Source organism: Pan paniscus, chromosome 9 (assembly GCF_029289425.2).
Source record: "Pan paniscus chromosome 9, NHGRI_mPanPan1-v2.0_pri, whole genome shotgun sequence".
In the NCBI taxonomy this organism is placed as follows: Eukaryota; Metazoa; Chordata; class Mammalia; order Primates; family Hominidae; genus Pan; species Pan paniscus.
Window position 1 is genome coordinate 110,972,976 of NC_073258.2, and position 27,369 is coordinate 111,000,344.

At 36.4% G+C, this 27,369-nt stretch overlaps 1 protein-coding gene across 5 annotated transcripts in view; it reads right to left on the minus strand.

The window, feature by feature from the left end:
* The window catches only part of RDX (radixin), a 109,331-nt gene that overhangs the window by 63,071 nt on the left and 18,891 nt on the right, over positions 1–27,369 (minus strand). For all 5 annotated transcript variants that reach the window (XR_008620258.2, XM_034933638.3, XM_034933637.3 and 2 more), the window contains 8 exons: positions 24,837–24,920; positions 24,498–24,644; positions 22,019–22,115; positions 20,673–20,836; positions 14,412–14,542; positions 4,525–4,685; positions 3,076–3,168; positions 206–448 (listed from right to left, as the gene is read on the minus strand). Coding sequence is in view for 4 of the 5 variants with exons in the window: in XM_034933638.3 (XP_034789529.1) it covers positions 206–448; positions 3,076–3,168; positions 4,525–4,685; positions 14,412–14,542; positions 20,673–20,836; positions 22,019–22,115; positions 24,498–24,644; positions 24,837–24,920 (1,120 nt within the window). In the remaining variant the exon portion in view is untranslated. The remainder of the gene's footprint in view (positions 1–205; positions 449–3,075; positions 3,169–4,524; positions 4,686–14,411; positions 14,543–20,672; positions 20,837–22,018; positions 22,116–24,497; positions 24,645–24,836; positions 24,921–27,369) is intronic.

Consider the following 27,369-nt stretch of genomic DNA (forward strand, 5'->3'; position numbering starts at 1 on the left):
TGATTATACAAAGCTAACAGGTATTTGCTAATGGGTTCACTCAGTGGAAGAAATGAAGTAGCATGACTATAGGCCAAACACCCACAAACCAATCACAAGGGCAGCCAGTATTAAAACTTCTATATTCTTTTTAACTAAGTTTGTCTAAGATGGGGAAAATGCAAACTATATTTCAAATGCGCATACAACTGGAAATTTTAAATACCTGAAGTTGCTTCTTAACACGCTCATTTTTCTGTGTTTCGGTTACACGTTCTTCCTCGCTTCTATGGTTCATTACCCCTTCATTTGATAATTCAGCACTAGCTTCAGCATTATTCTCATCGTGTTCATCATGTTCGTTTTCTGTTGGAGGAATGACTGGTGGTGGTGGAGGTGGAGGGGGGGCAGACATCACAGTTTTTAACTCTTCTTTGGTCTTTTCCAAGTCTTCCTGGGCTGCAAAAGCCTGAACATTAAAAATACGTTTATGAGCAACTTACTTCAAAAATTAATAATCAAAACAATCAAGTTATACTCCCTTTTTAATAGAAACTGTATTTCAAGGTAATGAAAATAGGCCCTATTTATGAAACCTCTATTTTCATAAAAGAATGTCAACAGGTAAAAGAGAAAATCAAAAACATTATTATGCAAACCCTATTAGAATTACTAACTCTGTGAGCTTCAAGTCAGTGACAGGTTAAAAGAAAAACAAGCATACATGCAAAAAAAGAACTATTAATTCTGGCAAGGATTATCAATTGTTTGCTAAAACTGTTGTGCAAATAGTTGATGAGAAATAGATATTCATATAATGCCTAAGAATCTCACACCCAATAGATTTTATTTGAGCCACAAGGGGAAAATGTAACCGAATAATGGAGGAATGAGACTGTCGTTACTCAAATCCAATGAGCACTAAAAAATACTAATGGTGAGTTAACTAGATATTAAGTGTCTTCTGATATGATACAACCTGAAATATCTAACATCACCAATTATTTGGGTGATCATATTATCTTGGTTTACCTGGAAAAGTCCTGTTACACTGTTGTCCCGGTGTAATTATGAACAATACCCCCTTTTTCTCAAAAGTACTCCAGTTTAGATGTTCAATTATATGGAAGTCTCACCTCTGATGCACTGTAGTCAAAAACATTTAATTTGAATTCCCCAGGTTCTAGATCTAACTTCTGGTTCAAAGGAAATACTGGAGTTAAAGGATAAGGTCAATGACACAAGGAAGTAACTAAACAAATGTAGGAGGTGAGACATTCTGTAGGTCCCTTCAATAAATCAAAATAATAAAAAGAGAAACTGCCCTCCATTAAAAGAGACTTACAGCAAATAGAGACAATGCAAAGTCCTCTGAACACTTGTCTGGCAAATTAGCTATGAGACTTTTTGGGAAATTCTTAATATAGTCTAATATTCTGAGATGAAAATTGACTAAAATGAAATAGTACATACAGTAAGATTTCATGTTGAATATATAAACAGGAAGTATCCTGGAAGGATATGTACTAAGGTTTTGCAGTATTGCCCCTAGTTTATGGGAATACAATTGTCTTTTGTGTGCATTTTCTAATTTTCTATAATTCACAGACTTGATATCTGTAATATGCTAATTTTTTAAAGTTTATGTGTCTCTAAATTTCATAAATCATCCCTAAAAGGGATCTAAAAAATTCTAATAAACAAGTAGAGTAACTGGGAAATTAACAGTAGCATTCTTTTTGTAGTTTTATTTATATACAACTAATTTTCAATACATATAAAATTACCCAATGAAATTTAAACTGCTACAAAGATTTACTTAAGAGTGCAAGAAAACTGTTTTCTGTATAAGTACATTTTATTGTAGAAAAATCATCTTCTAAAACTAAATATCATCTTTGGGGGTAAAAAAATTATCTTTTCAGTTAAGAGTTAATGTTGTTTGAATTAAACTCTCATTATCTTATATTCCCCCACTCTCCAACCAAAGCCTGATTTTACAATTGTGTGCTACTTTAGACAACAGTGGTTTCATCTACTTAGGACTCATATTAGAAATCTCGGTGTCAGCTGCACACAGTGGCTTACACCTACAATCCCAGCACTTTGGGGGCTTAGATGGGAGGGCTGCTTGAGGCCAGCAGTTCAAGACCAACCTGGGTTACACAGCAAGACCTCCATTCTCAACAAAAATAAAAATGATGGTGCATGCCTGTAGTCTCGGCTACTGCAGAGGCTGAGGTGGGAGGATCCCTTGAGCCCAGGAGTTCAAAGCTGCAATGAATTATGATTGTGCCACTGCACTCCAGCCTGGGACACAGAGTAAGACCATGTCTCTAAAAAACTAAAAATAATTCAACTTCATATCCAATCACTGGTTCCCATGCCTTTTTGTGACCACAAAATGTCTCTTATATCTTCCCATTCCTCTTTATTCTCATTTCCACATCCTCAGTTTGGGTCTTTATCTCTTAAGTATCCACTATCCCAATCCTTTCTTCACACTGATCACTACATGGTTTTTATAAAATCATATCTGATCATGTTACAATCCTGTTTTGAAATCTTCTAAGCCCCAAGTCAATCGATACTCCCACTGCCTTGCTGTAGCAGAGCATTTATTTAAAGCCTTTCACAATTCCCTATTATCAAACTTGAGGGCCACATCTCCTAACATTTCTGAACAACACTAAGCCTTGGCTGCTTATTGGTTATCCTCAAATCTATTATATACATTCATATTTCCTATACTCATTCAGTTCCCTCTGTCTAGAATGACTACTTCTTCAGTCTCTAACTATTCCCAATCTTACATCCCAATCTTTTGTACCCCCAAAATTTAATTCATTATTCAAGACCCAGCTTAAATGTATATGGGTCTCCCGACAACTCTCTGGTCCCCCAGAAATTAATCACCTCTTCTGTGTTCCCAAAGTACTTGGTTTATATCTGTAGATAGATATTTACAATACACATAACACGAGTATCTTTCCCACTCTAAATTATGACAGTATCTTATACTTATCACTACAAAGTCAGCATAATCCTGGGTATAAAAGCTATTCAATAAAAGCTAGTAAATGAATAAATGATTACTTTGTGTTGCCACTCAGTAGCTTCCTCTTCCTTTTTCTTCTTGGCTTCCTCTAGAAGTGCAATCTTGGCAGTGAATTCAGCAAGTTCTGCTGCCTAAAGTAAACAATATAATTCCAAAATTAAAATAACATATTTTGAATAATCTTATAAGTCAACAAAGCTTTAATGCACATGCTTAGGCTGTTTATGTTTTTCTTAGCCTTCCATTTAAAAAAATACAGTATTTCTTAAGATCTTAAATAGCTTATTTACAATAAGTCCTTTAGGTAATGAGCTAAGGAGACAAAATTAAAAGATTACTATTATTCTACAGACTAGTTAATCCTGCTTTCAGTAGCAGGAACTTAAAATGTGTAACTTAAAAGCTTTTTTAAAAAATTTCCATCAATAAACTATTTGTTAAAGTCCACAAAAGATAAAATATTTATCTAATGCTATATACTTTAAATGGCACTTTGTCAAATCATCTCATTTAATACCCCAATAATCCTAACAGGTAGTATCATTAACAGGTAGTACCATTCCTCCTTTTTTTTTTTTCAGACAGAGTCTCGTTCTGTCACCCAGGCTGGAGCCCAGTGGCACAATCTCAGCTCACCGCAACCTCCGCCTGCCAGGTTCAAGCAATACTCCTGCCTCAGCCTCCCGAGTAGCTGGGATTACAGGCGAGCACCACTGTGCCTGGCTAATTTTGTATTTTTAGTAGAGACAGGGTTTCGCCATGTTGGTCAGAGTGGTCTTGAACTCCTGACCTCAGGTGATCCACCTGCCTCGGCCTCCCAAAATGCTGGGATTACAGGCGTGAGCCACTGCGCCCGGCCATCATTCCTCTTTTCAAAGGGAGGGAACTGAGGCTCAGAAAGACCCAAAGACACATACATAGAAAGTACATGTGTGAACTAATATTTAAATCCAGGATCTTTTAAGTGACATGCTTACATCTAATTATTTGCAAGTCCACTAAATAAAAAAACCCAACCAATTATGGCCTCATAGGAACTATAACATATTATATATCTATAATATATTATATAACTATAACATATATCTATATTATATAACTATAACATATATCTATATTATATAACTATAACATATATCTATAATATATTATATAACTATAACATATTAATTTATCTAAAGCAAAAGACGCCAACTGACTTATTACGGAACCTGTCCAATGTCAAAGTGAATCAGAACCTTTTGCTGACAGTAGACTCCATTTACAAATAATCTATAGAAAAATACCTTATTCTTTTGTATTTTTAGGTTTTTGTTTAGGCAGAAATAAATTTTCTAGGTTTTTGTCTACATTTTGTTATTAAGTTACATGTTATCTTTGGCTTGCTCTCCAGAAAGCACAAAATGGTTGCTTTTCGTTTTTTCTTTTTAGAGGGTTCACTCTATGCTTTTATTTAAACTTTTTTCTCTAAGAAGACAGTTCCTTACTAGCTGCTCCTGATTCTTCATCTGGTCGGCAGCTTGTTTTGCTATGGCAGACTTCGCCTCTTCAGCAGCTCGACGCTCCTTTTCAAGCCGTTCTGCTTCTTCTTTTGCTCGTTTTCGTTCTTGATCCAGTTCTAGAGCTTTTCGAGTCTGTTCTTCTAGTTCTGTGAAATATGTGTATTCCCCCCAACAGTGATTAATTCCAATCATTCTCATTATCAAAAGAAGCTAAAATAGTAGCAAGAAATCAAATCTGTTCAATTTCTAAAAGTTAGCACACATGTAAATACATATATACCTCTTTGTTTTCTTGAGACAGGGTCTCGCTCTGTTGCCCAGGCTGAAGTGCAGAAGCTCACTGCAGCCTCGAACTCATGGGCTCGAGCAATCCTCCCGCCTCAGCCTCCCAAGTAGCTAGGACTACAGGTGCTATACCTCGTTTCCAACTTGGCAAAAGCCTAATAATTTTTAAAGAGAAATGAAAATCTTCTGCAATTCAAGTTATGTAAAAAGGCTACAAGCACGTTAACTATTTTATTTTTAAAAAATAATCTCTCCATCTAAAGTTTTGACCTCAGTAAACAAATTGCCATGTTTCAGAAATCTATAATACATTTTAAAACTTCCATTAAGGTTTTACTTATCTAAACTAATAAGTAAATCCAAGAAATTAAGATTGAAAACAGTATTTACTGACCCCAAAATAGGAATTTTGATGTGATTATATGAATTATTGAAAAATGTGAGTTATTGGTATATATTCATTCCTAAAGCATGAAGATAAGTAATATTGGGAGATAAATAACATGAATTTTAATCCTTAGGTGTATAGATCACTAAATCAACTCTTTTCTTATTCCAATGAGTTGAACAGGAAAGGAAAATAAATTTTTAAGAGAGTTTAACAGTACTAACTTTAAATATTATTTTGACAATTATTTAAGCCCTGTGACAGAAGACAATAGAATGCCACCTACTAAGACAGTACAAGGTCCTACAAAGAATTATTCTCCCTTACTCTATACTAAGAAAATCTATATGTCATGAAATTTGAAAGCTAACTGTAACTTACAAGCTTTTACTTACTGTTCTTAATTTTCTTGGTCTTGATCAGAACTAGTTGAGTAATTGCAGTTAAGACTTGGAAGGTTTTAGGCCAGGTGTTGTGGCTCATGCCTGTAATCCCAGCACTTTGGGTGACTGAGGTGGGTGGATCATTTGAGGTCAGGAGTTTGAGACCAGACTGGCCAACCTGGTGAAATCCCGACTCTACTAAAAATACAAAAATTAGCCAGGCATGGTGATGGGCGCCTGTAATCTCAGCTACTTGGGGAGGCTGAGGCAGAAGAATCTCTTGAACCCAGGAGGCGGAGGCTGCAGTGAGCCAAGATTGCACCACTGCACTACAGCCTGGGCGACGGAGCAAGACTCTGTCTCAAAAAAAAAAAAAAAAAAAACACTTGGAAGGTTTTGAGAGGGTTGGAGAAGAATGACTCTTTGGTTAGGCTTTGGTTAGGCTCACGCCTGTAATCCCAGCACTTTCAAAGGGAAAGGTGGGAAGACCGCTTGAGGCCAGGAGTTTGAGACCAGTCTGGTCAACAGAGTGAGACATCATCTCTTCTTAAAAACTAAAATTAAAAAAAAAAAATCAGTAGCTATTTATATATAACAACAGTAAACAATCTGAAAAAGAAACCAAGAAAGCAATTCCATTTACAATAGCAAAAAAAAAAAAGTAAAACACCTAGGAATCAATCTAACCAAAGAAGTGAAAGAAGGACATTGGCCTAGGCAAAGATTTTTTGTGTAAGACCGCAAAGGCACAGGCAAAGAGAGATAATGGGTATTACATCAAGCTAAAAAGCTCTATACAGCAAAAGAAACAACCAACAAAGTGAAGAGATAAACAAAGAATAGAAGAAAGTGTCTACAAACTGTCTATCTAAAAAAGGACGAATAACCAGAATATATAAAGAGTTCAAACTCGATAGCAGAAAACCAAATAATCTCGTTTACAAATGGGCAAAACATCTGAACTGACATTTCTCAAAAGATGTACAAATGGCCAAAAGCTATATGAAAAAAATGTTCATCACTATAATCACAGAAATATAAATCAAAACCACAATGAGATATCATCTCACCCCAGTCAAAATGGCTTGTATCAAAAAGACAGGCAAGGCTGGGCAAGGGGGCTCACGCCTGTAAATCCCAGGACTTTGGGATTTACAAAAATTAGCTGGGCATGGTGGCACATGTAATCCCAGTTACTTGGGTGGCAGAGGCTAAGAATCACTTGAACCCGGGAGGTGGAGGCTGCCTGGGTGATAGAGGAAGACTCTGTTTAAAAAAAAAAAAAAAGGCAGTAACAGATGCTGGCGGGGATGTAGAGAAAAGGAACATTCATACACTGTTGGTGGGAATGCAAATTAGTAAGGCCACTATGTAGAACAATATAGAGTCCTCAAAAAACTAAAACTACGGAATTGCCATAGTATCCAGCAATATCCAAAACATAGTATCCAGCAATATCCAGCAATAGCAATATCCAGCAATATCCAAAACAAAGGAAATCAATATATTGGAGATAGTTGTACTCCTATGTTTATTGCAGCACTATTCACAATGGCCAAAACATGAAGTCAACCTAAATGCCCATCAATAAATGAACGGATAAAGAAAATGTGGTATATATACACTATGGAATATTCTTCAGCCATAAAAATAAATGAAATCCTGTCATTTGCAGCAATATGGATGGAACTGGAAGCCATCACGTTAAGTGAAATAAACCAAGCACAGAAAGACAACTATTGCATGTTTTCACTCATATGTCAGAGCTAAATCTCATAAAGATAAATAAACTGGTGGTTACCAAAGGCCAGGAAGTGGGTGGGGGGAGTTGAAGGGAGGAGAAAAAGAATATAAATGTATTTATTACTACTGAACTGTATACTTAAAAACGGTAAAAATGGCCAGGCACGGTGGTTCATGCCTGTACTCCCAGCACTTTTGGGAGGCCGAGGTGGGCAGATCACCTCAGGTCAGGAGTTCGAGACCAGCCTGGCCAACATGGCAAAACTGCATATCTACTAAAAATACAAAAAATTAGCTGGGTGTGGTGGCGGGCGCCTGTAACCTCAGCTACTCAGGAGGCTGAGGCAGGAGAATCACTTAAACCCAGGAGGCGGAGGTTGCAGTGAGCCGAGATCACACCACTGCACTCCAGCCTGGGCGACAGAGTGAGACTCTGTCTCCAAAAAAAAAAAAAAGGGTAAAGATGTGTACATTCTGTATTATATGTGTATATTTTACCTCAATAAAAAATAAATAATATAAAAATTATATGTGGCTATTTGGCTATAAAGACAAAATGTATACGGCACTGGATGTTACCATAGCGATATTCTACGATTACTCATTTTAGAATCTGCCTTCTAAAATTTAGATAATCAAGCTGGCCTATCAAACTTTTCTTTCTTTCTTTTTCTTTTTTTTATTTGAGATGGAGTCTCACTCTGTTGCCCAGGCTGGAGTGCAGTGGCACGATCTCAGCTCGCTGCAACCTCTGCCTCCCGGGTTTAAGCAATTCTCCTGCCTCAAACTCCGGAGTAGCTGGGATTACAGACGTGTGTCACCACACCCAGCTAATTTTTGTATTTTTAGTAGAGACGGGGTTTCACAAGGTTTGCCAGGCTGGTCTCGAACTCCCGACCTCAGGTGATCCACCTGCCTTGGCCTCCCAAAGTGCTGGGATTACAGGTGTGAGCTATTGCACCCAGCCTCAAACTTTAATAATTAATTCTTTTCATCTGATTGACTGATATATAAAACAACACCCACAAAGCTCATGGTTTTATCTTCCATCTAAACAAGCAAACAAATAACTAAAGAACTGAAAGTAGGGTCTCAAAGCAATACCTGAACATCCATGTTCATAACAGTATTATTCACAATAACTAAAACACAAAAGCAACCTGAGTGCCCATCAACAGATAAGCAAAATGTGGTATACAAATAGAATATCATTCAGCCTTAAAGGAAGGAAATTCTGACATATGCTACAACGTGGATGAACCTTGAGGGCATTATGTTAAGTGAAATAAGCCAGTCACAAAAAGACAAATACTGTATGATACCACTTATACAGGTAGAATACTCAAAATCACAAAGACAAAAAGTAGAATGGTGGTTGCCAGGGGTTGTGGGGAGGGGGAAAATGGGGATTGTTTAATGGGTGCAGAGTTTTAGTTTTACAAGATGAAAATAATTATGTAGCTGGATAGTAGTGATGGCCGCACAACATTCCCAATATATTTTGCATCAGTGAACTACATTACTTAAAACGGCAAAAAACTGGCCAGGCACGGTGGCTCATGCCTGTAATCCCAGCACTTTGGGAAGCCTAGGCGGGCGGATCACATGAGGTCAGGAGTTTGAGATCAGGCTGGCCAACATGGTGAAACCTCGTTTCTAATAAAAATACCAAAATTAGCCGGACATGGTGGCAGCCACCTGTAATTAGGCAGGAGAATCGCTTGAACCCGGGAGGCGGAGGTTGCAGTGACCCGAGATTGCACAATCGCACTGCAGCCTAGGGGACAAGAGCAAGACTTTGTCTCAAAAAATTTAAAAAAAAAAAAAATTAAAAAAAAAAAAGCCAAAAACCTCAATGCTTTATTTTCTCTCATAATAAAAATTGTTTCTGTATTATGAGACAAAAAAGAGAAATAAGTCTGGGTTACAAAGTTAAATTTTGAAACATTCCCCAATATTCATTTTATCAGCTTTTTGTAATAAAGGTCAATTTGAAAAATGACAGATAAGGCAATAGCTATTTTGTGATATATTAAGAATTGTATAAAAGTGTAAGTTTTAAAAAATGTTTAAAATGAATTCTGAAAACATCAGGTCTACTCCAGTCCCTCCTAAAAAAGGAAGCTTTTTAATAGTCATATAGCCCATAAATGGTTTCTGCTGTTTCCTCTCCAATTAACTGAGTTAATACAGGAGTTAGCAAACTATGGCTCATGGAGCAAACCCAATCCAATGCTTTTTTTTTTTTTTTTTGGTAAATTAAGTTTTACTGGAACATAGCCACCCTCATTTGTTTAGGTATTATAGTACACAGCTGCTTTCACACTGCAATAGCAGAGCTGAATAGCTGGGACAGAGACCATGTGGTCTGTAAAGCATGAAATATTTATCATTACTGGTAATCAAGAAAATAAACTACAGACAGAGTATCCTAATCCAAAAATCTGAACTCCAAATTACTCCAAAATCCTAAATTTTTTGAGCATTTGCATGACACTCAAGGGGAATGCTTACTGACAGCATTTCAGATTTTGGAATTTTGAATAAGGGATGCTCAACCAGTAAGTATAATGCAAATATTCCAAAATTTTAAAAAAAGAAAAAAACCAAAAACCAAAAGCCTGAAATCTAAAACACTGTGGTCCCCAAGTATTTAAGATAAGGGATACTCAACCTGTATATTCACTATATACTCACCAGAATGGCTAACAAAACCAAACCCTAACAATAAAAACTAGTGGAAGAAGTGGTAAGGACATAGAGCAAATGTACTTTCCAACACTAGTAACAGGAATAAAAACTAATCCATGGCTGGGCACAGTGGCTCAGGCCTGTAATCCAGCAATTTGGGAGGCCAAGGCAGGCAGATCACTTGAGGCCAGGAGTTGGAGACCAGCCTGGCCAACAAGTATATAACCCTGTCTCTACTAAAAATATAAAAATTAGCCGAGCGTGGTGGTGCACATCTGTAATCCCAGCTACTCAGAAGGCTGAGGTATGAGAATCGCTTGAAGCTCAGAGACTGAGGCTGCAGTGAACCGCGATCATGCCACTGCACTCCAGCCTGCATGACTGAGCAAGACCTTGTCTCAGGAAAAAAAAAAAAAAAGAATACATGCAATATGCATGTCCAAAAAGCACACAGAAAGACACTCAACGTCACCAGGTATTAGAGATATGCAATAAAAACTATAAAATACCACCCATTAAGATGACTATAATCCAAAAGACAAACATTAACAAGTATTGGTGAAATGTGGAGAAATCAAATTTGCTGGTGGGAGTGTAATATGGTACAGTCACTTTAGAAACCAATGTGGCAGTTCCTCAAAAAGTTAAATACAGTTACCACATGACCCAGCAATTCCACTCCTTAGGTTACACCCAAAAGAAATGAGGACATATGAACAACAAACACCTACACAACGAATGTTCATAACAGCATTAGTCACCTAAGTCAAATAGTGGAAACAATAAAAAACATCAGATTTCAAACAAATAAATAAAATATACCATATCCATAAAATGAGTTCGAGACCAGCCTGACCAACATGGTGAAACCCCGTCTCTACTAAAAATATAAAAATTATCTGGGTGTGGTGGTGGACGCCTGTAATCCCAGCTACTCAGGAGGCTGAGACAGAAGAATTGCCTGAACCTGGGAGGCGGAGGTTGCAGTGAGCCAAGATCACGCCATTTGCACTCCAACCTGGGGCAACAGAGTGAGACTCTGGCTCAAAAAAAAAAAAAAAAAAAAAAAAGAGTGGAGTGCTGATAAATGCCACAATATGAACGAAACTTTAAAATATTATATTAAACAAAAGAAGCCAGTCACAAAAGACCACATTTTGCATGATTCCATTCATATGATTGTCTAGAACAGACAAATCTTTAGAGAAAGATTCGTGGTTGTCTACGGCAGAGAGAAGGGGTACTGAGAAGAAATGGGAGTGACCGCTAATGGGTATGGGATTTCTTTTTGGGATAATGAAAACGTTCTAAAATTGATTATGATGATAGCTGTACAACTTTGTGAATATACTAAAAACCCTTAAACTGTATACTTCAAATGGGTAATTACATGGTGTGTAAATTATAAGCTATATCTCAACAAAGCTATTAGAAAATGATAAACAAAACTAATCTCTATATGATGGTATAAGTCAGAATGACAGAAATCACATTTGAAGTTAAAAGAAAAAGAGAAAAGGAGACTGTGTGAAGGCAGATAATTTTGTCTATCATGTTCAGGGCACTTATGGGAGTAAATTCACTTCGTAAAAATTGAGCCTCATACTTGAGAAATACATATATTACTGTATCTGTACTTCAAAGTTTTTTTTTTTTTTTTTTTGAGACAGAGTCTCGCTCTGTCATCCAGGCAGAAGCGCAGTAGTGCAGTCTTGGCTCACTGCCAACTCTGCCTCCTGGGTTCAAGTGATTCTCCTGCTTTGGCCTCCCTAGTAGCTGGGATTACAGGCACCTGCTAATTTTGTAATTTTGGTGGAGATTTACACTCCACCGTGTTGGCCAGGCTGGTCTTAAACTCCTGACTTCAAGTGATCTGCCCGCCCCAGCCTCCCAAAGTACTGGGATTACAGGCATGAGCCACCACGCCTGGCCAAATTTTTTGTTTTTTAAAAAATAAAACTATAAGGCTGGGTGCAATGGCTCATGCCTATAATCCCAGCACTTTGGGAGGCCAAATGCAGGAGAATCACTTGAGCCCAGGAGTTTGAGGCTACAGTAAACCTTGATCACACCCACTGCACTCCAGCCTGTGCAACAGAGTGAGAACCTGTCTCACCAAAAGAACCCACCTAGAAATTTTCTTTTTAATCTCAGAATGCTAAATTAGGGATTATTTCCATTTTAGAAATTAGGATCCTAAGGAAATTAAGATGTTAAAATGACTTGCTTATAGTCATATTCTAGGTTAATGACAGAAGTAAAGCTTTTTAAAATTGTAAACAATATATATCTAAATTAGACACTCCCCTCCTACCCACAACTACTGCTTTCATAACATTATCATGTTTCCTTTCCTTGTAGCACTTAAAACTATGTAAAATAATTGTATTATTTAATATATTGCTTTGTCTTCCCCCAGTAAAATGTAAACTCCAGGAGAATAGGAACTCTTTTTGTCCAGTACTATAATCTCACTACTAGAAAGGTGCCTAGTACACACAAGGTGTATCCAAAATGAATGAAATCATTATACCAACTCTTTTCTGTGGTTTATCTTCTTGAAGATGGAATTCACTTTGATATTTGCTGGGACAGTAACTGAATGCAGGTCTGGTGCTACATATATAGATATTTCATTTTTTTTGAGACAGGGTCTCACTCTGTTGCTCAGGCTGGAGTGATCCTCCCACCTCTCAGCCTCCTGAGTAGCTGATACAACAGGCATATGCCACCACACCTAGCTCACTTTTATTTTTTGGAGAGATAAGATCTCACTATGTTGCCCAGACTAGTCTTAAACTCCTGAATTTTAGCAATCCTCCTGCCTCAACCTCCTAAAGTGCTGGGATTACAGGCATGAGCCACCGCACCCAGCCTAGGTTATTGCTATTTATTCTCCTAGAAGTATTATTTCTAATCCTCTTGGAATTGAAATGATCAATCAGCTTGCGCATTTATAGCAATCTTTGTGGCTTTCCCCTCTAGCTACTCTCCCTTACAATTATTCTACTCATTGCTCAAGAGTACGTCTCCACCACAGCAGGCTGGTGTAAGAAATCAAAATATATCTTAAATAAGACTGAGTATCCCTAATCCAAAAAACATGAAATCTGAAATGCTACAAAATCCAAAACTTTTTAAGCACCAACATGGCATTCAAAGAAAATGCCCAGGGCCGGGCATGGTGGCTCACGCCTGTAATCCCAGCACTTCAGGAGGCCGACGCGGGTGGATCACTTGAAGTCAGGAGGTCAAGACCAGTCTGGCCAACATGGCGAAACCCTCTCTCTACTAAAAATACAAAAATTAGCTGGGCCTGGTGGAGTACGCCTGTAATCCCAGCTACTTGGGAGGCTCAGGCAGGAGAATAGCTTGAGCTGAGATCATGCCACTGTACTCCAGCACAGATGACAAAGTAAGACTGTGTCTCAAAAAAAAAAAAAAGCTCCGATTTTGGATTTTCAGATTTGAAATGCTCAACAGGACAATGCAAACATCCCAAAATCGGAATATTTCTGTTCCCAAGCATTTTCAACAAGGGATATTCAACCTGTGTTGGCTATTTCCAACAGAACTGAATAGCTTGTTTTACCAATTGTAAGAAAGCAGGTTATTAAATAGAGCTTTTATAAAGAGTGTAGACTTCATGTTACCCCTGAGAGCCTGCTGCTTAGAGAGGAGAAAAACATTTTATTCATGCAATACTTTTTTTTTCTTGCTTTCTCCACTATTCGCTGAGTGAAAGTGGTATATCCTAAAGTTACTTAATATAAACCACATATTATAAATCTAGTATATCCTTTCTCTATACAGTAGCACTTTGGTTATATATTGCCTAAGAAGTAAGTTCTTCCAAACACATTACCAAAAACAAACAAAAAACGTTATAACACGTCTATGTGTTGTGTATTTTCTAGTAGAATAAAGTAAAATATTTTTAGGAATTGAGTTCCAAAAAAGTTCATATAGTCAGAATAGCTTAAATTACTTTAAATTACTTAAATGCCTTACTTATACAGCCATAAAGCATTGCATACTTTTCTTTAAATGCCATAATGTATTGGATATGTGTTTTTTGTTTATAAAGCCCATATATACATTTACAATTATTTAAGAATACATATGAAAAATATTTGCATGTTTAAAACAAAAAACTAAAAAAAGAAAAATATCTGCATGTTTAAGAGAAACATCAGCACTGTATAAATGAATGTGCCTTAGTGAAACATGTTTATGATGTGATTCCACTAAGTATTAATTTGCCAATTAAATATACGATTGTCCTATATAACAAATAAGGTTTAAGAGTACTAAAAAAAATACCACTATCTGACAACAGAGCAATAATAATTTTTAATCCATTTTCAAAAAGAAACTTTTACCTTTCTGAGCTTTAATTGTCTGCTCTTCAATTTGTTTTAGACGTTCCATTAGCTCTTCCTTTTCACGTTCTATTCTTTCCTTTTCCTTTTCTGCTATTTCTCTTTTCTTCTTTTCATTCTCTAATTGTGCCCTTAAAAGGAATTGCAATTGCTGTTACAAATTAATACACAAAAATATTATTCATGTGATGGAATACTACTCTGCCATAAAAAGTAACAAAATAATGTCTTTTGCAGCAACTTGGATGAAGCTGGAGGCCATGATTCTAAGTGAAGTAACTCAGAACATACAAATGCCATATTTTCTCACTTATAAGTGGGAGCTAAGCTATGAGGATGCAAAGACAGAGTAATATAATCGACTTTGGTGACTTGAGAAGCAATGGCTGGGAATGGGGTGAGGGACAAAAGACCACATATTGGGTATAGTGTACATTGCTGGAGTGACAGGTGCACTAAAATCTCAGAATTCACAATGATAGAACCCATTCGTGTAAACAAAAACCACCTATATTCCAAAAACTACTGAAATAAAATAATAATAATTGGAAATAGTATTCATGTGAAACCTAAGAACTGAATCAACTAAGAAGAAATGACAACATAAATATTTTAACAGGGTTTTCATTGTATTACACTTGTGTTCAAAATAGCATATGTAGTTAAAAAGTACAGGACTATGACATACATACACTCATGTACGTACATACATGTGCTGGGTTCCAATGTATTACTTATTGTGGGTTCACAATAAAGACCACTGAGACTATTTTTAAAAAATATTAAAAACTTAGACATTTAGGAACATCCTCAAAGGATGAGTTTACAAAACTGCTAGTAAAGTATAACTGTCAAATATATATTCCTGCATATAGAACATGCTTATAAGGCACACTTTAATGGGGGAAAAATCAGATTTACCATTTGCATACGGGATGAACTCTGGCAACAAATTAAATGTCAGCACCAAAAGAGTTAACCACACAGTTGCCATGCCCCAAGAAAATATCTTCTTTAGATTAACCGGAGACCTCCACTGGGGAAATAATAAAGGACTGAAGGGAGCAAACAAAGGCATGTATCTTCAATAAAAGGGAGGGCAACAATTTTCAATCATTAAAAATGAATTAATCCAAGTTTAATTTCTTGGGTAGTACCCATTTATGCCTAGATACAAGACGACAAATCAATTTCACCTCCTTTCACAATTCCATTAGAATGACAGTAGGTGGCTAATGATCTTAAAAAATATCATCAGAGCTCAGTTGGAAAAAATGCCTTGATCATTTAGCTGCACCTGCCATGGGCCTGATGAGAGTGTTTCTTTTAAATACTGCCAAATTCATTCACCAAACATCTACCAAGAGCCTACCATGGGTCAGAATCTATGTTAGGGGCAAAAATATAAAGAGGAATAAAAGTCACATGGGGAAACTCTTATTATCAGACAATATTGTTTACTTAAGTTGAATCAATATTCAAATCACTACTTTAATAACTTAAAAATCAGTTATGATTTCATCTCTGAAATTTATCTGAGTATGCTTTAATGTTCCACAAAAAGAGCACTGCCACCTGCTGTCAATTCTGAATTTCAAGCACAAAACCCTGTAGTTTCTCAACTTGCAGTCTCTGATAAACTTATCAGAAAAGTTTTGCTATCAAAGATTTCGCCCTTATTTATAAACCTACATTTTAAAATTCCCGCACCTCCTAGATACCCATTTGCCCCTAAAACAGAAAGAGAGCTTACCTTTGGGGCAAACAGGTAGAGGTGTCACAAGTCAGCAAGAGGTCAAACACTGATGGTGACCTCCTAGTACATGCACCAAGCTAAAACATAAAGGGTCACCACACCTCGCTGCTGGTTTAATGAATCCTTCCACCATTTAATAATCTAGAGAGGCTGGGCATGGTGGCTCATGCCTGAGATCCCACCACATTGTGAGGCAAAGGCGGGAAGACTACCTGAGGTTAGGAGTCCAAGACCAGGGCAACATAGCGAGACCTCATCTCTTCTAAAAATAAGAATAAAAAATTAGCCGGGCATGGTGTGTGTACCCATAGTCCTGGTTACTCAGGAGGCTAAGGTGCGAGGATCACTTGTGTCCAGGAGGTCAATGTTGCAGTGAGCTATGATTGTGCCACTGTGCCCCAGCTTGGCAGGCAACTGAGCAAGACCCTGTCAAATAGAAAACAAAAAAACTAGGGCCTGGTGGTCATTCATGTAAGGGAAGCTCCATCTCTGTTCTGGAGTTCCCTATGCCTACGAGGTACTTTCGCAACAGCAAGGAGGAAGAGCCAGTAACTATTCCTAACCCCAGTATTTGGGCTCACTCTGCAGGACATTCACCTCTTTCTCTTTATCCTATTTCAATTTATAAAGCATATACAGGCAGAGAGATTTAAGGAGATACAAGCTTCCACACTTCCAGAAGACGTGAGTTTAAGGGAAAGTTTGAGTTTCCCAATCTCTCCGGGCAAAAGAAAGGCCTGGTGGCCCCCACAGTGGCTGCTGACCTTTCTGTGTTCTTTAGATAGCTGAAACATCACGCTTTGTGTGAAAGAAAAAGAAGCAAAAGCACAGTACTTTTCAACTAATTGCTAGTAAGGCCAAAAGCTATTCTTTTCCATGCCAGGTTGTCTGCCACCCTAGGATGTTGATTAGACTACCCAATCACTCCCCAGCCTCTATGCAATCACATCCAGTTCTGCCACAGTTCCCAAGCCAACTACCTCCCTCCCTCCTTTCCCAAGGTCCCAAGGCAATTCTCGAGGACTTACACTGCAAACCAGATCTCAACCAGAAGTCTACCATCATATTCCACCAACTAAGAGCCTTTCAGACCCAGCTCTGGCATATATGGCCCTTTCTGCAGATGGATGTGCTGGTTTTATTTAGCTTTTCCCTATTGATGTTTCATTTGTTCTTCAGGGATGGAAGTGAAGGAGATATGGAAGCAGAAAAAAAGAATCAAGATAATCTGGCCATATGCAAGTTGGGAGCGGGTGGGGAATGGTCTTCCTACTGAAAAATGGAATAAGTATACAGCAGATATTTAACCTGATTATAATATTTAAAACATGTTGTAGTTTACTGTACTCTGTGAGGCTCGTATCTCACATTTTATAAGAATCCTACCCTGACAATAGCCATCTCCAGCCAACACTTCATTCAAATAATACAAATGCCTTCAGCCCTTTACATTACTCAGTGATATCTAGTTTTTGTAGGCCTGTCTTGTCTCCTTTATGAAACCAGATCTTGCTGCTCCCCTAAATGCTGTTCATTTTAGAGGACCTCACTGGCCCATAGGCACACCACACACATTTTTATCTCTACATATTCATCTATGTTGGCTGCTTCTTCTGAACGTATCTCTTGCTCTCTCTAACCTTCAAGCTTCAGTCCCACTTTCCTCATGAAGTCTTTTGTGATTGCTGTAACAATAGATGCAGATATTTTTATTTGGAGTTTGGGTTTGAAAACACTCATTTCAATGCAGTTGTTCTATTTCAAGGACATAAATCACATTAATAAACTATTATTCCTTGTATTAATATGCAAAAAATTACTTTAGAATATCTTACTTTTTAAAGATCAAATGGGTCTAATTACACTTTTCTTCCATGAATATTAAAAACATATCCAACTTAGTTTATAATAATATTAGGAATTATTATAATGGCTATTTTTTATTAAGTACCGGGTACTTTGCTAAATGCCTGTATACCACTGTCATGATTTCTTACAAAAACGCTTGAAGGTAAGAATATTATTTTCATAGTAAGATCAAGGAAACACAGGCTCAAAATTATCTGTTCGATTGAGTGTTAGAAGAGGAGTCAAGCCCAGATTTATCTAGTTCCAAAGCCTGTGTTCTTTGTATGACACTAGCCAGCCTTGGTGCAGAATCTCCCACAGCTAACCTACAATTGGTACACAGGTATGTAACTCTAAACTGTAAACTTGGGGCTTTCAGTTTTCACATGTGGAAACAATTTTAGCCATACAAAAACGTGCAAAAATTATCAGTCATAATTCAATTTGGATGCCAATAATTTAAGAGCTTCAAAAACTACATGGAATAACCACTCATAGTGTATAAGGTCATTTTCATTGCCAAAAAACCCCAAGGTTATAAAAATTATAGGGAGTAAATATAGCCAAATATACCAAAGTATTGTAGGGAAAGAGGTCTCTTTGCTACTCTTTCCCAACTACTGTTCTTGCCCAAGAGAGTCTAGCAGCACAGGCAGCATACCTCTGGGCATTCTCCCAGGTATATCTGCTGGCTACTTTGCCAATGGGCTTAATCAAAATTGTTTCCACACATACAGCTGCCATTTCTCTCTCTCTGACCTGTAAAGCAGGGAATAAATGACTCAGCATGCCATTTCTGAAAGACTGCCAATTCCTAGGTGACTAGAATAATATATCTCCTAGGCATTCAAACTGCATAAAAGTTACTGAATTCCAACTAAGTATAAAGCAGTCAATAAATGCTTACTAATGAAGAGCTCTAACATTTATCCAGGAGAACTACGGATTATTGTGCCAAAAAAGAAACTTAAGTCTTCCACTTCCATCTAAGCCTTAGAGTAACTAAAATATAGCACCATTACCAAATGATACTAAGTAAACATACTACCTGTACTAGAAGCAATACAGTATTTCTCTATAAGCCATGAAATAAAGGATATATAGATAAATATAGTAAGTTGAGAATGTAAATAATATATCAACATTATGAATGAGCAGAACAGTTAGGCATACTATAGAGTGATGAGTATGAGACACAGGAACTGTATATAAAATAATTCCTCATTTATCTCATGCTAGAAGACCTTTAAGAGACAGTGAAATCTTTAAGACGATTTAAAAAAATTAAGTGGAAACTAAAAGAAGTCTTCCCTTTGACAGAGGGAAATGCAAGGCTATGTGGATAAGAATGTACTGTATAGAAAGTAAAGCCCAATAAAGAGTATTTTTAAAAAGCATTTAAGATTAGAACCACAATGTAATGCTACAGCACATGAGCACAATAAAAAAGGACAGAGCCCATCAAAGTAACAATCCAACTCATTACTCTTTTTTTATTTTTATTTTTAAGAGAAAGGGTTTTACTACACTGCATGTTGCCTGTTGCCCCGATTGTCTTCAAACTCCTGTACTCAAGTAATCCTCCTGCCTCAGCCTCCCAAGTAGCTGAGACTATAGGCACATGCCACCATCCTCACTCAGCTCACCAACTCAGTATCTTTAATGATGGGATTAGTAATTACTGACAAGCTTCAAACCCATATAAAAAATGTTTTGTTATGTGGTTAACTTCTCTAAGGAAGATAATTTGAGTTAATATGACAAAATAGGTAAAAATCAATAAAATCTCTTACACAGAACAGTTGTTGAATAAGAAAAAAAATCATTCAATATAAAACCTAAAACTATAGTAGCAAAATGGTATCTAGCAGATGGCTTCCTTCTAGATACAAAGTACCTTATATCCAATATTTAAAATACATATGTTTAGGGCTCTTCAAATTTTTTTTAAGGACTTACTCTATTTCTTAGACTATCACGTTGTTCCATAAAGATTTATTCAATAAAGGTTAACTTTAGTTTGGTCTCTAAATTTTTTCAAGTAAAGCACAAAGTTGAAATTAATCTAAAACCAGATTTGGGAATTAATGTCACTGGACCCAGTAATCTGATTCCAGGGTTGATATAAATTTTATTCACTACCATTCAATTTTAAAAATTATCAATTTAATATATTTAACAGTTTCTTTTTTAAGTCTAAGAGAAACAGAGTTAAAAAGATTAGGGTCTTCGGCAGGGAGTACTGATGTTACCCTACTTGGCACAGTGACGTTTCAGTTGTGTTCTACAATGTCACTGACATTGTTTCAAAGTTAAATATTCAGCACATTCTTACCCTGAAAAAATTAAGAAATATAAGTCACAAGCAAAACAATTTTGAAAGTTTCAAACTACTATATCTAAAACAATGTCTATCAGTGAAAAGCAAGAAATGAGTCACAAAAAGCTATTTTCTTCGAGATATGTGTCAAAGATTTCTAACTTGAAAATTATACATACTCGTTTTAAAGGATAGAGTGATAATACTGTCTTTGAATTTTAATATAATGAAAATATTAATAAATACAAATTTAAGGTACATTTAAAAAACTGAGCAGTCTTAAATTTTAGATAGCCTACTCCTATCAATTAAAAGTGAAAGGTCATAAACCCCATACCTTTCCAACTGCTTCTGATGTTTCTCCTCCCTAGCCTGAGCCTTCATCTGTTGTACTTCAATAGTATCAGGCTTCCTTCTTCGCATGTATAGTTCATGGTTTCCCATACATAAGGCCAAAATCCGCTTATTGATTCTCAGACGAGGTGCATAAAAAACAAAATCCTAAACATAAAGTATTCTGAATTTAAAATCTTCCTCAAGGATACTGTCTCTCATAACAATCTGTACTAAATTTTAACATGAGGTATGAATTTTAATGTCATATTACATATAGTTTAGAAATAAGAAATCATACAATTTCATAACTCCCAGTGAGCATGACATACTTTCACATAACTGGTTCCTCACCTTTTCATATCCTACCAGTTTTCTAAAGAGGCTAATATTCTTATCCTTGCAATACATTAAATGTCATTTATTCCCTTTTGTTCTCGAAAGTAACTATGAGCACCTGTTCCTTATACACCATTTGCCATTAATGTCAAAATTGGTTCTTCGTTCATGGCTGTAGAGTTTTTTTTAACCTAGAATTGTTCTTTTTTTTTTTGAGACGGAGTCTTGCTGTCATCCAGGCTGGAGTGCAGTGGTGCCATCTCAGTGCACTCCAACCTCTGCCTCCCGGGTTCAAGAAATTCTCATGTCTCAGCCTCCCTAGTAGCTGGGATTACAGGCATGCACCACCACATCTGACTAATATTTGTATTTTCAGTAGAGATGAAGTTTCACCACATTGGCCAGGCTGGTCTTGAACTCCTCATCTCAGGTGATCTGCTCCTCTCGAGCCTCCCAAAGTGCTGGGATTATGGTCCTGAACCATTGCACCCAGCCTGTTCTTCTTACTTTTACCTTTTCAGTAACTAACAGGGTTAGGATACTAGAGTATACTTGACATTAGAGGAACTTTAAAAATCTATTTAAATAAAAAGATTTCTTAAGTTCAAGGCTTCAAGTTACAAAAATACAAAGTTCATAAAGCAAAACTGTATAAACGAAGTTAATTTAGAATAGGGCTACCTCTACTACATCATAGCCACCAATGAAGAAACACTTTAAAATTGCTTCTTAGGAATGGTGATTGTTTTCATTAGCCTCCTAATAAATATTATCTATTTATAACTGAATCTCAAATAAAATAAAATTCTAATATTTACATCTTACTTTAAAAAATTAAATCTTTGGATTTTTATTAACATACTATTTCATCACTGGGAAAGCTGACCTATGGAAAGAGAATGGTCCTCAGAAGCAATTTAATAAATGAACACTGTTATTCTTCAAGTGATATCATGGGAAACTAGCAGATATTAAACAGTTAATACACAAAATATTAAAGAAATTACTTACAGGTGCCTTTTTGTCGATTGGCTTTATAACAAATTTTTTGTCATTAAATGAAATATTTCTGATTTCACTCCAGGGAAAACCAATTTTAGGTGTTAACCTTAAAAAATGAAAGCATCTCCTTAATTAAAGGCAGGAAACAATGAATAAAATTCCTGTTTAGGACCTAAACTGACTGAATGACCAATCTTAAGAGTTCCAGATTTTCAAAATGTATTAACTTATTCATAACTACAGTTGACCTTATCTTTTAAGGGGAAAACTGATAAATCATATAAAACAAACAACTGTCCAAAGATTTCATAAATGTGTCATGAACCTTAAAAGCAGTGTATTTTCCTAAAATTATCTAAAAAAACTACCTGGTGACCCAAGTGTAGAACTGAGCCTCCTGGGGTTTGAACTAGCTGTTCAGTTTTTATTGTTTGGATTCAGGCTACCACTACAGTTTAAATATGTGTAAGAGGTGGGAAGAAAAAAAAAGGCCTTTATAACTTCTCATGTGAATTACGGGCAAGTTACTGCCAATAAAAAAACAGTACTTCCTTCCTGTGTTTAATTTGAAAATGTCTGGATATTCATGAATATACTAAAAATACTTAATTTTCAGTATATTTTGAAAGAATCTTATGGTATATGAATTATATCTCAACTTAAAAATTTTAAACACTCACATACATAAATATTTGGATAAATGATAGAGATGGAATTCAAACTCTTGAGACTATACACAGCAGTTGCCTCCGTTTTACCACCCTACACACAAAGATATAGGGAATCATATTGGAATAAGTGATTTTGTTTCTGCCTTTTCATGTATTTTACTGTTTCAGACTACCTATCAAATGCATCACTATTGTCCTATTGTCCTAATAACTAAGACTGAGAAATGATTTTGACACCTATACTGGCCAGAAGACATCTTTTAGCCAGGCTTCTGACAACACAGCATGAATTTTTACCTATTTATATTCCTTTTAGTTCTCAAGCAGAGTAGGTACTGCAGCACAGCAGAGTCTTTTCTACATAAAACATTCTTTACTCAATAAGCATATTAGAGGACCCTCTAATGGCCCCGATATAAGTCAAAGTAACATGCTTAAAACGGAGACTGCAGGAATGCAACATAGTATTTTAGAGAACACTATGCTACGTTTATATGCTACTTTGAAAAATTCTAAAGCAATTGCCTCATATAATTCTCATAACACTCTTCTGAGGTAAGCCTGGAAGCTAATACAATAACTTTTTTAACATTTAAAAAAATTGCTCCAATATGTGCCAGAACCACCACCACCAAAAAAATTAAGAAGCCAGGCACAGTGGCTCACGCCTGTAATCTCAGCACTGGAGAAAGCGGAGGCGCGAGAAGTGCTAGAGGCCAGGAGTTCAAGACCAGCCTGGGCAACATAGCAAGATCCCATTCTCTAAAACAAAAGAAAAAGATTCAGTTTACAAAAATTAGTCTTGAAGTCATTTTTGCTTTTCAAAAATTTCTCTTCTGAATGATATAACCTTCTAACTTGCTTTGTAATAAAAACATGAGAAGATATTAGGGTAAAAATAGTAAAATGCTCTTGTTTGGAATCACATATGCTTTGAAATTAGTATTTTATTAGATATCTGTAGTAATAAAAATTAAAATTCTGGAGCCAACCTAGAATAAAGAATAATGCCTTAGGAAAAGGCATTAATTACTGGCAAAGACTTGCATGCTTATGTGGTATGGTAAATAAATTAAAGTCTAAGACAATTGTAGTTATTAATCCTGAAAAGTAAGAGTCTGATGTATTTTATATTGCATGTGTATGTGTATAATATACCGTCTCTATATAGTATTTACCCATGTATTTGTATAGTACATATACATGTATATGTAAATATACATATATTATACATATAATAAAATATTGATGAATTATATATAATAAAAAACTATTTGGTCAATTTCAAGATATAATTATAGTGTTCAATATGTGTAATACAGGGATATTCTATTGTATTAATGTCCAAACATATTTAAAACAATTCCTATATATAAATGTTCAAAAAAATCCTCTAAGATATGATAGACATATTTATTAAATCCATTCTCTCATTGCTCCTGATTTCTTATGTATGTTCAATTTCAATCTATTTGTCAAGCATAATAGCATTTTAAAGAATTATTTCTCACCTATCGAGGGAGCAAATTTTAATTAAGTTACTAGACATAACTCACAAGAGCTAAAAGCAGCACAATTCAAATAAAAGTCAATCATCTCATTTGATAAATACACTGAAAAGTAGAACTCTGAAACTGGAAGGTGATAAGAAAATGGAGGTAAAATATCTACAAGTCTATGTGTCATTAATTCATCTTTTAGTTTGAAAATAGTAAGGGTAATCAAGACAAGAAACTACTTTGAAAAACAGGACATAAGATTAACGTCATTTAGACCACTGAACAATGACTAGTTCACTATGCAACTAATTTACTTACTTGTCGTCATGCTCATAAATATTCAGACCCAAAGCATCAACACCTAGCCACAATTCAGTTCCTTTTTTATTTTTTATTTCAAAATAGTTGACTCCATACATTTCTAGATCTTGTGCAATCTTCAGGTATTCCATCATAGAATCCTCCCTGTTGAAATAAAACTAAATGTAATATATTTAAGTAGGAGCATATCAAACTAAAGTTGCAAAATACCTGGAATTAAAAATTAGTACTTTACATAAGTCAAACAATCTTTTGGAAATAATGTAATAATAAATGTTACGACATGAAAATACTTTGAAGGAAAAAAGAAAACATTGAAAATAGCTACCCAAATACCTTAACATTCCTCTATGTTCTTCATGCCAGTTCTGTATTCTTTCTTCCCACTGTTCTTTTGTTAGTTTGTGTTGTTCCAATACACTAAGAGGACCAAAAAAAAAAAAAAAAAAATTATAATGACTTTAAGATTCAAAAGCATACACTTTAAAAGTAGAGAATCCTTTCAGTAACTTGACTGTGGTAGTTGTCAGACAATTAATACACATGATGAAATTGCATAGAACTAAATTACATACACACAGAAATGAGTGCAGGTAAAACTGATGTAATCTGAATAAGGTGGCTAGATTGTACCAATGTCAATATCTTGTTTGTAATATTGCACTGTAGTTACACAAGATGTTACCTTCAGGGAATGCTGGGAGAAGGATACCAGGGATCTCTCTTATTTTTTACAACTGCATAATAATCAGTAATTATCTCAAAGTTAAGTGTCTAGGATCCTTAAATTCCTTGAAATAATACTTGCTCCATAAAGTGATTACAAAGATAGCTTATAGGAACCCAAACAGTTCAAAGGAATAAAACATTAGATAAAAAAATGGCTCACTGTTAATAGATAAAGACCAGACTGAAAACCAGAATTCTTGGGCCCTAATTCTTCCTTTATGTATTTACTTTTTTGCTACTAATTTTGTTGTTTTATGTAGGTAATACTTTCAATTAAAAAGTAGAGTGAAAAGTCATACTCCAGTCCAATATCCCCCAAATAACTTGTTTTTGTATCCTTCCAGTGTTCTTAATTCAAATGTGAGCGAATACATTCTTTTTTTTTTTTTTTTTTTTGAGATGGAGTCTCGCTCTGTTGCCCAGGCTGGAGTGCAGTGGCACAATCTCGGTTCACTGCAACCTCTGCTTCCTGGGTTCAAGTGATTCTCCTGTCTCAACCTCCCAAGTAGCTGGGATTATAGGTGTGTGCCACGATGCTCTCGGCCTCCCGCGTAGCTGGGATTACAGGCGTGCGCCATAATGCCTGGCTAATTTTTCTTTTTTGTGTGTTTTTTTGGTATTTTTAGTAGAGACGGGGTTTCACCATGTTGGCCAGGTTGGTCTTGAACTCCTGACCTCAAGTGATCCACCTGCCTCGACCTCCCAAAGTGCTGGGATTACAGGCGTGAGCTACCACGCCCAGCCAAATACAAACATTATATTCTACTACTACTATTTTAACACCAAATCAGCAAAGTCAACATGATTATAAGTTACCTACTATGCACACTACAGTTTGTGACTTCTATTCTCTTTGGCTCATATGATAATTATTCACCTTTATTTACCAGATCCTACTTTACTGACAGCAGAAGCTGTGGTGTTAAAATATTACTGTTTTACTATATAAAAAATCTTGCATGAAACCCAAGGATTTCTTGGCAGCATAAAGGAATGATAAAATCTCCCCCTGGATTAAGTTACCTACTACTTAGAGTAAATTCCTTAAAGGGGTCTCAGACATACTGTTATGTTCTTATTATACTCTGCTCCTTTCTCTAGGCATCTTTTCCAAGCTCTTGCTTTTGGGGAGAAGAGTTTTATCTTCCTTCTGAGAGAGCTTAGGTTTCCACAGTTTCTTGTCTTTCTTGCTGTCTGGCCTCTGGGCTCACAGAGAGGCATGCAATCAGCCTTGGAGACATAACCCAGTGCAGTCGATTGCTTACCATAATTATATGCCCAATACCAGTACTAAAGAGGGCCTCAAAAATTTGTAGAGTGAATAAATGAATTAATCAATTTTTCCCAACCCCTATTTTTTTTTCTTTTTCAGAGACAACTTTCTTTTATGGACTGTCCATTATACACTAACCTCAATTTCCATACCTGACATCCACTGCCCCCAGTCTACCATAATCTGGCTCAAACACCCAATACTCTATGGTAACTGTTCTTTTTTTTTTTCTTTAGACAGAGTTTCGCTCTTGTTGCCTAGGCTGGAGTGCAATGGCATGATCTCGGCTCACTGCAAACTCCACCTCCCGGGTTCAAGCGATTCTCCTGCCTGAGCCTCTCGAGTAGCTAGGATTACAGGCATGCACCACCACGCCCGGCTAATTTTGTATTTTTAGTAGAGACGGGGTTTCTCCATGTTGGTCAGCCTGGTCGCGAACTCCCAGCCTCAGGTGATCCGCCCACCTCGGCCTCCCAAAGTGCTGGGATTACAGGTGTGAGCCACCACGCCCGGCTGGAAACTGCTCTTCTAAGGTCACTACCAAGCTCCTTATTCCAACAGATACTTTAGTTCTCCTCATATTTGACCTCTTGGTACCATTTGGCAGTGCTGACCATTCTCTTCATCAAAGTATTCTTTTACCTTGGCTTCCATGATATAATACTCTTCTGGTATTATTCTTGTTTTCTGAGATGGAGTCTCGCTCTGTCGCCCAGGCTGGAGTGCAGTGGCGCCATCTTGGCTCACTGCAACCTCCACCTCCCAGGTTCCAGTGATTCTCAGGTCTCAGATTCCCGAGTAGCTGGGATTACAAGCATGTGCCACCATGCCCAGCCATCTTCTAGTATAGAATTATTCTTGAATCTC